General features: G+C 26.9%; 1 protein-coding gene and 1 non-coding gene across 2 annotated transcripts in view; both read left to right on the top strand.

Annotated features, from left to right (window-relative positions):
- Positions 1 to 1,081: 1,081 nt before the first annotated feature.
- nan (transient receptor potential cation channel subfamily V member nanchung) overlaps positions 1,082 to 16,501 on the top strand; it is a 54,217-nt gene continuing 38,797 nt past the window's right edge. Inside the window, exons 1-6 of the mRNA XM_075376876.1 lie at positions 1,082 to 1,099; positions 4,744 to 4,822; positions 10,589 to 10,861; positions 12,516 to 12,694; positions 13,671 to 13,761; positions 14,187 to 14,363. Coding sequence (XP_075232991.1) covers positions 10,771 to 10,861; positions 12,516 to 12,694; positions 13,671 to 13,761; positions 14,187 to 14,363 — 538 coding nt within the window. The 5' untranslated portion in view covers positions 1,082 to 1,099; positions 4,744 to 4,822; positions 10,589 to 10,770. The remainder of the gene's footprint in view (positions 1,100 to 4,743; positions 4,823 to 10,588; positions 10,862 to 12,515; positions 12,695 to 13,670; positions 13,762 to 14,186; positions 14,364 to 16,501) is intronic.
- Positions 5,381 to 5,542, top strand: LOC142331849 (U1 spliceosomal RNA). Its single transcript, XR_012758109.1, has one exon. It is a non-coding gene; the product is annotated as a U1 spliceosomal RNA (small nuclear RNA).

Raw genomic sequence — 16,501 nt, forward strand, 5'->3', positions numbered from 1 at the left:
GAGGAGGACTTGGCCGGAAGTAATGTGTAAAGCAGATCTGGATCAAGTTCTGAAAGAAAGGGGGATGGTTTTAGCCAGTAGTCTGCTAACAGCAGGAACTGCTGTTAGCATTCTGGGCATAAATTGCATTTCCATCTTCCTCCCCAAAACAAAAAAAATATTATTATTTTTGTATTCTAGAATTTTGAGTTTTCTTTTTGCATTTCATTTAATAATTTTCTTTTAATTGTTTTTTTTACATTATTAATAAATATATTTTTATACATCAAATGAACATAAACCTTATTTGTATGAAATTAACAACAAAATGGCTATACATTTTTACCAAAATCCTTAACACTCCAAAATAACAAAAAATGTATGTTAATTTAAAAGAATCATCATTATAATGCATAGGAAATATTATAAAGTTTCGTTTTTATTTTTATTTATTATAGATATTTATATAATTAACCTTGACAATAAGTCAATTAATTTTCAGGTGATTACTTTAACTTCATTACAATAGGCAAAGAAAAATATTACAATAAAGTATTGAAATTATTTTGACTGCAGTAAGAAAGGGATAACAAATAGGGTTTGTGTTGTGGAACAGAAGAAGACAACTGACGCCATCTCTGAATGGTACCAATAGCAACAGTATAGCATTAGTTTAATAGTGTTGTGACAACCTGCACGAATGCACATAATAAAATAAGAGCTTTTAGCTAAACAGTTTTAGGTGTGTAGGTCATTTGTACAGTCATTGATTATCATAGTACTTAAAATGAAAATATAATTCTGTTGTTTTATTTTTCATGACATTATATTAATTAATATTTCAGTATTAAAAAAAGTAATTTATCTTAAAATTTAAATTATTATCTGTGATTTTTTTTAATATATTTATATAAATAAGCTGAATAGTAATCTATTTAACTGTATTTTTTTTTAATAATTTTGTGAACGTGAAAATTAAACTCCAGCATAAAGTTATGAAATACATACTTAATTAGAAATTAATAGAAGTGAGTGTGAGTGAAATGTCATTTTTATATAATGCATAAATTTTTAAGGATTAAATTATAAAAAAACAAATTAAAGTAATCACAACTTAATGGTAAGTTTAATTTATGGTAGATATATATTAATTATAACATAAATATTTTCATTAATTTATAATATAACACAGAAAAATTTGTTAAGAGCGTCATTTTAATTTTATTTATAATGTTAATATTAATTGCTTGATTGAACATCATTCAAACATTACTTTCTACACATTTCTTAAAATCTCAATAAATACTTTTACATTGGAAGGGATGTAATGAATTCCTAGTTTGCTTTTTTTAAAATCTTCAAATTTTTTATTTCATTAGATTTTGTTTTTTATTTTTATCAACTGTACAGTTTTCCCATCATTTTTGTTTTAAAAAACAAGTTATTTGTTTTAAAAATAGTACATAAACAGTAATTATTAATCATAATTATTAAAAAAAAAAGTTGACAACAAAATAACTCAATAACTTTTATATAAAGATTAGATATAAACACTTAAAACTTCCATAATTTTAAGAGGAAAATAAAACAAAAATGAAATTTCATTTTCATCATTATGAAAAATTTAGTGCTAATACATAAAATTTACCAAAATTAATATGGCTTTTTGCATTGGATTCTTTTCGTGTTCAGCTTATTATAGAATTAAAAGAAAATTGAAGTAATCTAAAAATATAAGAAATGAAACAAAGGCAATCTTTTAAGTATTCAAAATTAATTATAGTTCCTTCATTATCTATTTATAAAGCACCAAAACAAAGAACATAATTTTTTATACATTCAAAAATAGGACTACATCTTAACACTTGAAATTATTAATTAAATAGCTATACAAAACCCACCATACAGGAGTATAAAATAAACAGCAAAATAAAATATTTTCAATTACATGTGTTTTTTTTTTTAGAACTAAAAAGATCACTAACAAAACTATCAGTTGACACCACTATGACAAAAATAACAGTGACATGAGATGGTCTTGTAAGCGAGTAACAAAATGACCTTGAAAGTCAATATAATGTAAGTGTAAAAAGCATTATTTTAAACAAAATTTAGTTTGGTATATCGTAAAATATCCACAACATGACAAAATGATATTTGCATTTTTATAAAATTATAAAATAAATCATAAATAAAATAATTTAAACATAAATAAAATACAGATTACAATTTCTGAAGAGAAATTTGTTATATCTCAGTTTACATTTCACAGCAGCATATCTGAAAACAACAAAACGCTAAACTTTATAGACATCATCACACCCAAAATAGACCTATTTAAAATACATATTGAATCCATCTTAACTAATACACTCATCCAAACACAATTAGACTTCTCTTGTTAGCTAACAATTATGTTAAAAAAATCACAAACATGAAAGATATATATTAGCTGGTCTACATTACATAAAATGTAGAACAAAAGATCTAGTGATGGAAAACACATGATACTAACCTAATCAAAAAAAAGAAGACATTAATACAAAGTTGACAACACTGTCAGAAAACAAAGCTGCACTTAAGATTATTGTATTACTTTCAAAATCACTACTTTCAAAAACACTAATCCACAGACCACAATAATACAGTATGTTCCTACGACACAGCAACCCAGAAATATACTGAATACACTGCAACAAGTGCATTAAATATTGTGTTGTGCAAATCAGGCATATATTTACCCAAACATATAAAAAATACAAACAATAACTATACACATAAGAATAAACTATTGAAAATTACTTCACAGATGTGATTTGAAGTCACAAATGAAAAATATTAAACATAACATACAACATGTAAGATAAGTCAAGAAATCATCACACTAAAATAATGTAAAATTTATAGATACCACATTTGATAAAACACCATACTAAATGAATAAACACAATACAGTTATAATGTATTATTTAACCACGCATTAAAGAGATCTGCAAATGACGTTTTTGAGATCAACAAAATCTATTGTGTTATCCATGATAACATTGATTCATAATTGTAAAAAGATCTTCAAAGCATACTTCCAGATATTGAGAAAATGAGTCTAGGCCTTTTATAAATTATAAAAATTATTAATTGCGTCTTTATTCATATAAAAAAACACATATAGCTGACTTATTTATAATTTTTACAAAATTCTGAGAGACTAATTCCTCTTATTTCTTTAAACTACCTAACATTCCTCAAATATTTCTTTATTTTTTATTTTTTGTTCTTTTTTAACATCGCAGTATATTTTTATGTATACAATAAAAATTGAAAACCTGGTGACTTGCAAAACAATTTTATGCTTAATTTGATTTAAATTATTTATGGTGAACTTACACATTTATAATTAAATAACAGAAGAAAAGTAATGTTTTTAAAACTTCAAAATAATGTTATTTACAATTCCAACTGAATGGATATTTATGCACATTTTAATTACTCATTAGATAAACCCCCATTTACCATTTTTATAATTTCTAATGTATTCCAAAAATCTAGTTTTAAAAGACCTATTAGTTTTACTATATATATTTATAATAAGATTAAGAAGTTACACAATAAACTCTTCAAAACCATAAATGCATAAAACCTTTTTTATTTGTTTTGAATGTATTAAATAAAAAACTATAAATATAAATGTTTTATTGACGGTTAAATGGATAAAATTAATTACTTAGTTATTAAATTTACTATACTGTAAACATACAATCATATCATTTGATATTCGATGATATCGATCTCTTGTGTAATTTACTTTTATTTTAATTATATTGTGTGCAATTAATTACTCCATTAACCATGTGTGTAAATGTACTAATTTTGTGTAATCACAGATAATTTGAATTTCTATGTATTGTAGTTTTATTGGTTGTGGGTTTCCTATAAATCCGTTATAAGTTAATTATTTTTGTTAACTTTGACACTAATATCTAGGAATTTATTTTTTTATTTATGTCAATTTCAAAAGTAAATTTCAAACTATTATAATTTTTTAAAAATAGATTTTTAGAACACATTAGAAATTATAATAATGGTAAATTGGATTTAATGTTGCTGACCATCTCATTAACAACAAATATTATGTATCTAATATTCGGACAAATTTGGAAATAGTGGAATTCAAGAAATTTAATTTAAATAATAACAGTAAAAGTTTGGACATTTTGGAAAGATTTTATATTTATAAATACAAAAGAATTTCCAACTTTATCACCTTTCAGACAGTATATGAAGATTACACTTACAAAAGCAGCAATAGATGACAGCACATTTTTAGATAAAAATAAGGGCCTTATGGGTTTTACAACCACCACTTGGAATACATGCAGCATTTCAATTAATTTACAGGTTGTTTTTTTAATAGCTTGTTTTTTTACCATAATCACTTTTTTTTATTTACTACCTATTTTTAAGTATTATTTTTTATTTATTAACAATTTATTTTTTAGTTATTTCATTATTTTATATATATATTTATTGTATAACCCATGAGACCCAAAAATAGATATAATCATAATGTATATAAATAATTTAATTCAAATTCATTCAGTAATGTAACACTGGCTGTCCAGGTTACATAGGGTAAATTTTCTATTTATTTTAATTGTGATGTCATAATTATATATGTAGTTAATTTATTTAATTGAATTCATATGTTTTTGAATATATGATTGTAATTTAATATTTTAATCTAGTAATTTTAATTTACTTTTTTAGAGTAATTTTATATAAATATATTTTATATACAACTAATGATGCGGGATCCCATGAAAGTGATTTTCAAATAAAAAATAAGGTAAGTATAATTTCATTTACTTTGTAATACTGTACTTTGGTTGTTCAAGTTGGTTTTTTATTATAAAAATACACTATATTTGTACAGAAGAATATGGGTCTTTTTAAGTACTGACTTGAGAAAAAAATATATATAAATACAAATTTTCAGTTCATTTTAATGTTTTGAATAATTATATGTTTTTATTTTGATCTCAATTCTTTGCTAAATGTAATTTTTTATTTAAATTCGTATAAATTGCATTGTACTGTATTTAAACTGTTTGCTCATCCTAGCGGCAATTAGTAGAACTAAAATTAAAACCTAACACCAATGAAATGCTTTAGCAAATCAATGGTATGATTGTGTGTTGACAATATAGTAAATTTAATAACTAAGTAACTAATTTTATCCATTTAACTGCCAATAAAACATTTATAATTTTTTTTTTCTCTAATACATTAAAAACAAATAAAAACCTTTTATGTATTTACTGATTTTCAAGTGTTTATTGTGTAACTTCTCGAATGATAGATATTTCTTTTTTTTGTAGGGACCGTACACGTTACCAACGTAATCATACTTACCTGGCGTGGGGGTTACCGTGATCATGAAGGCGGTTCCTCCAGGGTGAGACCTTTCCATTGCACTTCGGATTGGTTGACCCCTGCGAATATCCCAAATGTGGATATCTCGGGCGCGTAATTTTTGGGAGTCGGGACTGCGTTCGCGCTGTCCCGTATAATTAAAGATATAAGTTAGTTTCAAATGCTCTCTTAGGCTTACAAGTACTCGACTAACAAACTATCTGAACCCACGATTCTGCAGTAGGCTACGCGAGCACGAATCCTGGATTCAAATAGTTAATAAAATCGGTTTTGAATTTGATCATCGCATTCTCAGTTCTTAAAATAGCGTTTTAACATTTCAGTTATCCCCTGAGTTTATAAACAAGTTTTCCGCAAATTCTTATATCAGGTTTTGCCGTTTATGGTGCAATCCACCAATTGGGAAATTAAGTTTTAAATGACGAATCTTATGTAAAACGCAAGATGCAACAAAAAAAAATCATTCTTGAGTAACTTAATTTTTTAAACAGCGCTTAAATGAATAAACGGACATCGCGTACCCGTGAAAATTTTGAAGAATTTTCCCAGATCATGATATAAGGTAAAAGAAAAAGTAGTATTGATCGACACTTGGTTCTTGAGTTAGCACACCAAACCACGGGGATCGATGATGTAAAAAAATATTTTGTTGTTCAAATATACAATAACGAAGAAAAACGTATTTTTTGTGGGAAATCATAAAATATTAAAACATTGATTTTTGCTCAGTTACAGACTTTGTATAAAAACTTCTTTGTATGGTAATAAATTATTATTTTTATAAGTGGATTATATACTATAAAAAATTCGCCTAATATTATTTACACAAAAACCTATAATATAAATTAATTTATTATATTATGATGTAATTTTCTATAGATTATATACAAACTGGTGTGTAATATTTATGAGAAAAAGGGGAAGTAGTTACGTCAGACTTCAAAAAAAGTGTTATAGTCATGATAGATACCAAAGAAAGCGGGGACAGATAAATGTGAAGAATACAGAACTATTAGTTTAATTAGTATCGGCATCAAAAATCTTAACTAGAATTCTATACAGGAGAATTGAGAGGAGAGTGGAAGAAGTGTTAGGAGAAGACCAATTTGGTTTCAGGAAAAGTATAGGGACAAGGGAAGCAATTTTAGGCCTCAGATTAATGGTAGAAGGAAGATTAAAGAAAAACAAACCAAACCTACTTGGCATTTATAGACCTAGAAAAGGCATTTGATGATAACGTAGACTGGAATAAAATGTTCAGCATTTTAAAAAAGTTAGGGTTCAAATACAGAGATAGAAGAACAATTGCTAACATGTACAGCAACCAAACAGCAACAGTCATAATTGAAGAACATAAGAAAGAAGCCGTAATAAGAAAGGGAATCCGACAAGGATGTTCCCTATCCCCGTTACTTTTTAATCTTTACATGGATCTAGCAGTTAATGATGTTAAAGAACAATTTAGATTCGGAGTAACAGTTACAAGGTGAAAAGATAAAGATGCTACGATTTGCTGATGATATAGTAATTCTAGCCGAGAGTAAAAAGGATTTAGAAGAAACAATGAACGGCATGGATGAAGTCCTACCCAAAAACTATCACATGAAAATAAACAAGAACAAAACAAAAGTAATGAAATGTAGTAGAAATAACAAAGATTGACCGCTGAATGTGAAAATAGGAGGAGAAAAGATTATGGAGGTAGAAGAATTTTGTTATTTGGGAAGTAGATTACTAAAGATGGATGAAGCAAGAGCGATATAAAATGCCGGATAGTACAGGCGAAACGAGCCTTCAGTCAGAAATATAATTTGCTTACATCAAAAATTAATTTAAAACTAAGGAAAAGAATTTTGAAAGTATATGTTTGGAGCATCGCTTTATATGGAAGTGAAACTTGGACGATCGGAGTATCTGAAAGGAAACATTAGAAGCTTTCGAAATGCGGTGCTATAGGAGAATGTTAAAAATCAGATGGGTGGATAAAGTGACTAATGAAGAGGTGTTGCGGCAAATAGATGAAGAAAGAAGCATTTGGAAAAATATAGTCAAAAGAAGAGACAGACTTATAGGCCACATATTAAGGCATCCTGGAATAGTCGCTATAATATTGGAAGGACAGGTAGAAGGAAAAAATTGTGTAGGCAGGCCATGTTTGGAATATGTAAAACAAATTGTTAGGGATGTGGGATGTAGGGGGTATACCGAAATTAAGCGACTAGCACTAGATAGGGAATCTTGGAGAGCTGCATCAAACCAGTCAAATGACTGAAGACAAAAAAAAGGAAATTTTATATCATACAGTGTCGTGTGATTAAAAAAGGTTGAAAGGAATCCAGATATTTATTCTAGACAATTCTGTTCATTTTCTATTTATTTTTTAAGATTGTCATTAGTATTATTAGAAAATTATTGTACCTTTCTTATTAGAAAAGAACAAAAAAAAAAATTAAAGGTATAATCTTTCTAAAAAGAGGTTTAGTTTCATTTCAACAAGTTTTCTGACTCACAGCTTTCTCTAACATTATTTTAATAAGAAATTATCAGTTTTTAACCTGTATTTTTATATAACTGCATAGAAGCTATTAGTGTAAATAGTATTACAGAGTGGAGTCACTTTACCTTATTATGTGGAGGTGTAAAGTTCAGCTAAAAATGTATGAAGTAGTCTTTTTTGTGTCTACAAGAAAAAAAAATAGATGTAGAACAAAACATTTTAGAGCAGATTCAGTTATTATTTTTAATTAAATTAAAAATTTTTATAATCCAAATAGAAAAATGTTTTTGAGGGAGTTTCTAATTAGAAGATAGTAGAGTAATCTCAGTTGAAATGGTGGAAAGAAAACTTTAGATTTATCAGAACTTCAAATATAAACCAAAATTAAGGTTAACTGTATATCAACATCTACAGTGAATAAGTTACAAAAAAAATATTCTAAGGGTTAAATATTACACATCCATTTGTATATAAACAAATACATATTCTGAAGAAAATAAAAAATAATAACAAAACTAAATAAAAAAAATCATCCAATTGAGTTTTTGAATGAGTAGTTAGGTTGTCATGTCTATAATGAGGAATACAAGTTAGTAATAAAAAACAAGTTAGTAATAGGAATACTCAGTATAGTTAATAAATCTATGACAAAATACTCAATTCATGGCTAGTTTTCTTTTGACTTACTAATATACAGAGTGATTTAACAGGAACGGGAAATAATTTGGGAACTAGTTCTAGACCTTGAAATATGGAAGAAAGTTCATACAAACGTAAGTCTAAAAATGCTTTTTTATCAAGTTATAGCAAGTGAAAAATTTCAGTTCATCTGTTGAAAAGAGGTCATAGAAATTTTTAGGATTTTATGTAAGGAATTAACTTGATGGTTTTTTTAATGTTTTTTGGGCTGAAAAATCAAATAAAATAGGTCCCAGAACTATATGTCCTGTAATTTTCATGATATCCAACGCAAAACATAAAAATTCAGTGACAAAAAAATTATTTTTTTAAGTTTGAAGTACAATAACTTTGTTAAATGACTAATAGATGCATAAATTTTATTATCAAAAATTCTAGGGGATTTAAATCTGAGAAAACTGATGTAATAAGTCTATGAAAAACAAAAAATCAACTTTTATTGTTACAGAAATTAGGCCTTTTATACTAGAAAATTTCAAAGGAAGAAATTATCTGGAATTTTTAAATAATGAATGTCTCACAGTGCTTCATGATTTTTCATTGGCAAAACGAATTGAAATGTACTATTTCTTACCTTTCTGGTAAATGTCTTATTTCTTAATCATTTCTAATTATTTAAATTATCATTGAAAAGTACTATTAACCTGATGGAACACCAACACTTTTCACAAATGAAGTAAGACAATTCTTAGATGAGATATACTGGCAAATGTATTGGACATAGTGTGCTGATAAATTGGGCACCTAGATCAATGGGCCTTACTTCGTTGGATTACCGTTTATGGGGGTAGATGAAATGTGAGGTATACAAGTAAAAAGAAGACAGATATGATGAACTGATCACTTGCATTCTCAGTGCTGCTGCCTTCATCAAGGAATGTGAAGATATCATTAAATTAGTGATAGAAAATGTAAAGAAACAAGTTGAAAAGTGCATTGATATCATTGGTGGAAAATATAATTTTCTGTACAATAAATTTAGATCTTTGAAAAATTAAAATATTTTTAATTTACTTTAAAAAAAACTTACTGTGGTTTACACTGTATTAATTTATAATAAAAGCTTGAAAATTCCACCTTTAGCATCAAAGAATGTATATAAATGACATGTACGAGTAGAATGTATATAAATATATATGTACGAGGGTGGGCTGAAAAGTTTCTGGCCTGACAAAGAAAAAATTTTTTTATTTTATTTTTTGTTTTTATTTTTCACTATAATCTCTACACAGACTAATATACTTTTTATAATGGTGCTCTAATGCCTTTATACCAACTTTATAAAGCAATTCATCAAGCTCCTCAAAATAGCCAATTACAGCATCAGTGACTTTGTAATATAAAAATTGTAGTTCACCAAGTTGTTTTTTGAGGTTAGGAGATAGGTGATCATTCCCGAGTGCTAAATTTGGCGAATAAGACAGTTGGCAACTGGAACTTCAGTTTGTTGATTTTAGCCATTGCGACAATTGACGAATGTGCTAGTACATTGTCATGGCAAAACAAGATTTTTTTTTCACTAGATGTGGTCATTTTCTTTTTACTTCATCACTCAAATGTTGGAATAAGTTTGAAGGAATAAGGTAGTGAAGGGAAGTGCTGTAGAATGCCAGTAAGAATTTAGATTTGCTGGCGCCATCTATGTGTCAGGCCGGAAACTTTTCAGCTCACCCTCATATTTACTCTCAAACTGAAGTTTTCTTCAAATGTAATAAATTCATTATCAGACTGTAATATTTCATTGTCAGAGAAAGTAAAGGCTTACACAAAATTACAATTGATGAAGAAAAAAAGACGTGGAAAATATACAACAGTTTGACAGTTTGAATTAATTATTATTAGTATATTGTAAATAACAACTGTAGCAAACTGAAAAAGGAAAGAATACTAATACTTATTATTTTAAAATAATAAATGTCATTTTAAAAATTTTAATTTACTATTTTTTTTTTTATATTTTTATTATTTTCTTACTTTTGTCAGTAATTTTACAGGTTGTTAATATTCATCTTTACATTGTGCACATGAATGGAGAAGGGAATGAACAATTAGTGAAACAATAACTTTTTAGGAAGATGGATAAATAGAGTGAAAATAAGATTTTTTATTATTAGAAGAATTTTGTTCATATTTATTACTTTCCGTATTGATGAATTTATGGCACAATGGGAAATACAGAGAGCAATGTCACCAGTGGTGTCAAGAAACAAGCTGGTACATCGACCATTCAGATGTACAAATTTGTCGACCTCAAAGGTAAAAATTGTTATTTACACTTATCTCTTCTTCATAACATTTTTCTACATTTAGTTAAAAAATTAAAAAAGGGGAGGGGTAATTTTCACAATTTTTAATTTTTGACTTTTTGTGTAATGATTACAGAAAATTCAGCTATAGTGCAATGAAAGAAAAAAAGACGTGGAAAATATACAACAGTTTGACAGTTTGAATTAATTATTATCAGTATATTGTAAATAACAACTGTATGTATTAAGTTAGTTACAATTCCAAAGTTTTAAGTCTATTGGATTTAGAATGAGAAATATCCACTATTATTACTAAATAGTTTCTGGCTTATATCTTGGAAACCCTTGACCAAAAAAGTTTTAAAATATTTGGATATAGTCAAATATGTATATTTATATAAATAAATTATGTATCAGGTTCAGCCAGTACACATCTTTTTCATGATTTAAATATATATAAATAAATATATATTTAGAAAAATAAAAATATGTGTAAATATTTAATGAAAAAATATATAAATTTTTTTCATTAAATATTTGATCTTTTTCTCAATTGTACTCTAAATATCTAAGTGATTAATATTTAAAAACGCTATGTCATATTTAAAATAAAAATCTGTCAAGAGCAAAGCTGAGAAAGTTATGCCTTTGCTGGCTTTTTTTTGACAAACCTGGAAAATCTTATGATAATGGACAATTCTGAATGTAATACTCCAAATAAAATATAATGAAATTATAATAATTATTACTTGCTTATACAAATCACTAACTTTGGTTAGTTACATGCTGTATAAATGGCAGTCAGTTACATGCTGCTTTGTGCAAAATCTTTTTTAAAACAATGAAATATTCATCTATACCATTTGTTCTCAATGTGGGTGATAACACCCCTTTGTGGGTGCTGGAGGCCTTCAGGGAGGATGGTAAAAGGTCCAAAGAAACTTGGGGACATTCAGGCGGTCTAGGAAGGCAATGACTAATTAAAAAGAGGCCAAAATTATGTTTTCCTGGTATTTCAAACTAAATTAAATACCTATACACCAGTACAAAAAATTAAAGGGTCACCTATATTTTATGATAAAAAATTATTGTATTCAACCTACTTTAATTTGCAAGAGACGTAGAGACAAATAAAAAAAAATTAAAGCTTGAATACTCCACGATATTTGAAAGTTTTTCTTCGTGTTTGACCAAGTGCATGGGGGAAACAAAATGTTTTCAGTAAACTCATTAAAATCGTTTAAAAGGTTAATTTTTTTTTTTGTATGTCTACGATTTTTCTGAACTGAAATAATCCACTTTAAAGAGAAAAGGCTACTTTTGTCATTAATGCTGTATATCTCCCGATATAAACAGTGTATTGATACAAATAAATATGGAGATTAGAGGGTTTTTTAAATGTTGTGTTTAAGAGTGCATCTTAAAAACAGCATTACAATTATTATTTTAACAGATAGAAAGTTTAAAAATTTTGAGGGGGTTCTGGGAAATTGTTGATTCTCAATGTGGGTGTTAGGCGAAAAAGTTTGAGAATCAATGATCTATACCAAAATGAGGAAGTTGCTTATTGGCTAATAATAAGTATTACAGTTTAATTGTAATTTATATTTGTAAATAATGCATGTAATTAAAAAAAATAATAAATATAATTTTCTTTCTATAAGGTGGAGGTCTTTTGGTTGAATTGATGAAACGAGCAGCACAGAATAAGCAATATGCTGAATTAGATCATGCAATTAAGACTAAAGTTGAACCATTTTTATATAATAAAGGACAGGGTCGGTTAATAAATATTGCAAAACTTGTGCTTCTGAGAAATAAAGATAGGCCCAGGACTAGAATGGTAAACACTGAATATATAGGCATTCTAAAAATATATATTTAGCTATTGTGCATGTAATAATAAGCAGTGCTTTTCACATTGCTTTTTATTTTTTTAATAAATTTTCAAGCAATGTTTATGGCAAATGTTTAAGCAGACTGTTAAATTTGAAAGTTTTACACTGCTCAGTGATAGAAATCCAGCATTTGGATTTCTATCTTGTTTCATTTCCACTAATGTGGAAATGTGTGATACCATGAATGTTTGCCAACTAAGGAAACAATAATTTCCTTGACTAAATAACTAATTCTGTATGAATTAGTTATTTTGTCAGGGAAATATTAGTTATTCTGGAAATATTTTGCAACTGCCTCAGATAAAATATTATTACAAAACTAAACTGTGAAATGTAAAATTAAATAAAATCACTTCATTGAGTGGTTTTTTGTTACATAACTGTTATTGAAATATTATTTTACATATAATAATAGAAAAAATTAGTGAATTATATGAAAGTAAAAATTTTTTGACAAGATTGTGTATGTTAAGTCAATTAAACATGCTCATTTCTTTTCTATAATTATTTCATGCAATATCATTATTTAGACTTAACTCTATTTATTTGTGCTGTGATATTTCTAAATACTGCCCGAAATTATATTGTTTTTTTTTTTTTTAATAATAAACTGAATTTTTTATTTTATAAACTTTTTAACTTATCTCTAAAAGATAGTCTTTCTTGGTAAACTTCATCAATTACGGTAGTATACATTTTTTTATTTTTTTTGTCTTCAGTCATTTGACTGGTTTGATGTAGCTCTCCAAGATTCCCTATCTAGTGCTAGTCATTTCATTTCAGTATACATTATTATACATTACTACAGATAAATTTTTTTTTAAATTTCAGTTACGAATTATTGGTTGAATATTTATAATTTTTCAATGAGATAAATGTTTTTAATAGTTATTATCACTGATTCGTGGTTTTTTTTTTCAGCTACCACCACTGAAAAATATGGAGAATCCAGATGATTTTGATGTTATAGCAGCTGATATACCTGGAATACCTGAACCTAAACCTGATGATGGTATTTGAATTATTTTTTTGTTTTAAAAATTTTCTTATTATAATAATCAATAATCAGTGTAATCAATGACAAAATAAGACATATGTATGACACAGTTTTATTTTTATTAATTGTTTGAATAATTCAAATAATTATAGTTTAGTAATGTATTTAATAATTTAAAAAAAACCATAAATAAAATTGTGAGTCCTGAGAAAGACAATAAAGTATATCTCTCATGCAACACTAGGAACATCAAAGGGAGTATCCTGTAATTAAAGGATGCATAGTAAGGTAAAATCCACTAGCCAAATCCAAATTTAATAAAATGCATCAAACTTAAAAAATATTGAATACTGTTAGCATTTATTAGTGAAGAAGTTAATACAAATTAAAATTAGGTCGGTTTTAACTATTGATATTTACTTATATTCTCTTAATTGCAGATCCAAGTACATATCGTGACGTATGTTGGGATTTAAATGAAAGAGGAGCTGTTGGAGAAACAATACTTCATCTTTGCCTATTAAATGCCACATCTGTACATGCTGATCTTGCAAAAAGATTATTAAAATTTTATCCAAAACTTATTAATGATATTTACATGTGTGATGAATATTATGGTAAGAAAATTGTTCTGTTATCTCTAACATATTTATACTGTAAATTAAGTAAAATTACAAATAGTAGTTACTTTCTAAAAAAAAAATCCTAAATTCAAAGTATTTTTTTATTGTAATTGTAAAAGTAAAAGTTGTTTTGTTTGGATTTCTTTATTTTTAGATGTACAAGTATATATTTAATTATTCAACATATATTTAACATTTAGTCTAGGGTTATGTTACTGACAATAGTCTAAAATTTCTATCTGATATTGCAGGTACATATTTGATGTTAATAATTATGAAGTAATAAGTGGTTTTTATATTTGATATTTTCATACTACTAGTTACAGTCTTTAAAACTTTTCTCCTGTGCTAATTTTTTTTTAACATGTTTGATCTATTGGCAATCTGTGACTAGTGAATCCTTTCCTCTTCTTCTGTCAACTATTCTCAAACATTTCTTGTTTTAGAAATGTTTAAGAATAGACTATTTTTTGATTGTGAATAGGTAAACAAGTTATGAATGCTTTTGTTGCAAGAATATAGTACTCAGAAGAGTCCAGTTCTAATTATAGTTCTTTTTTTACAGTTTTCTCTACTCTTTTATATTTTAAGTGGATATTTTTCACTCGGTTAAATGTTTTTCTTCATTATTCTTTTAATTAGTTAGGGGTTAAAACTAATTGTTTATTTAATTTGTATACTGGATACATTATTTCCTTCATGTTTGAATTTTTTAAATCTCAAAAATGAAATATAAGTGTGGTAAAAATTGAAACAATAAAACTTAAAATTTTATTTCATCTGTTTAACATTATAACTTAAGTTAGGCTTTTAAAATAAAATGACATATGACTCTAAATGAGGATACTTTGAAGAATGAAAACCAATTAAAAGTCAGTTCCGCGAGGAGAGTCTGCGATTTGAGTTCTGCGAATCAGTTCACAAGACGTCAGTCAGCAAGAGCATTCTGCAGGAGGACAGTGAAAGAGTGAATTTTGAGTGCAGGCTTGATGCAACTAAATTTTTTTTAGGTGACACATGAGTAACTCCAGTACATGAAAACAAGAAATGGGTCGGTGAGTTACTGTAAGTGAAGGAGATAATGTACTAAATTTCATTCATAAATTGTTAGAGTAGTTTTATTTGTGAACAGCAAAGGTATTTGCAGAGAGTGAAAGAACTTTATACTTGTCTTATCTACTAAACTATTTTTTTTAATACAAGACTAATGGTTAAGACTAGTAATCGTGCAATGTCTTTTGTCAATGGGACTGAATTCTGGTTTTCATTATTTGTCTACCTGTGAATAAATCCTGATGATTCTTTAAATTCTATTTTATATGTAATCTCTGTTTATTATTATTATTATTAACTATACTACTACTACTACTACTACTACTACCTACTACTACTACTACTACTACTACTACTACTACTACTACTACTACCACTACTACTACCACCACTACTACTACTACTACTACTACTACCACTACTACTACTACTGATTATTTTTGAGGTTGTGATTAATATACTTTTTTTATTGATTTTTTTAAATTTTATTTATGTTTCTAAATCAATGAATTGTAATCATATAAACATTTTCATTTGTCAATCTCTCAATATCCTGATCGAACCGCAAACATGCGACAATATATGTATAATAAGGCATGTGTATAAAATTTGTGGCTTGAAAATATCCTAAACTAAAGAATTAATCTCATTGAAATTTATATATGTGATATTAGTGTATCTAAAGATGTGCATGTGATAATTTGATGAAGATTGGTTGAGTCGTTCCTAAGTTATGCTCAATTTAAGGTCAACAACAGACAACATAACTTCAATTTCAGGTATTTTTTTGGTCACATTATGGGATTGGGAAGTGAGAATGAATTTTAATTATGTTCTGAGATATGAAGATTATGAAAATACCATTTATGTATAAAAGTTTCTGGCTTGAAAATCTCAAAAATAACATTCATGTATAAAACTTTGTGATTTGAAAATCTCCAAAACTACTGAATTAATTTCACTGGAATTTAGATATGGAGTAGTAGTGTATCTGAAGTTATGCATGTGAGAATTTGATGAAGATCAAATGAGTTGTTCTTGAGTTATGCTCAATTGTTCCAAAATATTTGAATATTTTG

The sequence above is a fragment of the Lycorma delicatula genome, chromosome 10 (genome assembly GCF_047948215.1).
Source record: "Lycorma delicatula isolate Av1 chromosome 10, ASM4794821v1, whole genome shotgun sequence".
NCBI lineage: Eukaryota > Metazoa > Arthropoda > Insecta > Hemiptera > Fulgoridae > Lycorma > Lycorma delicatula.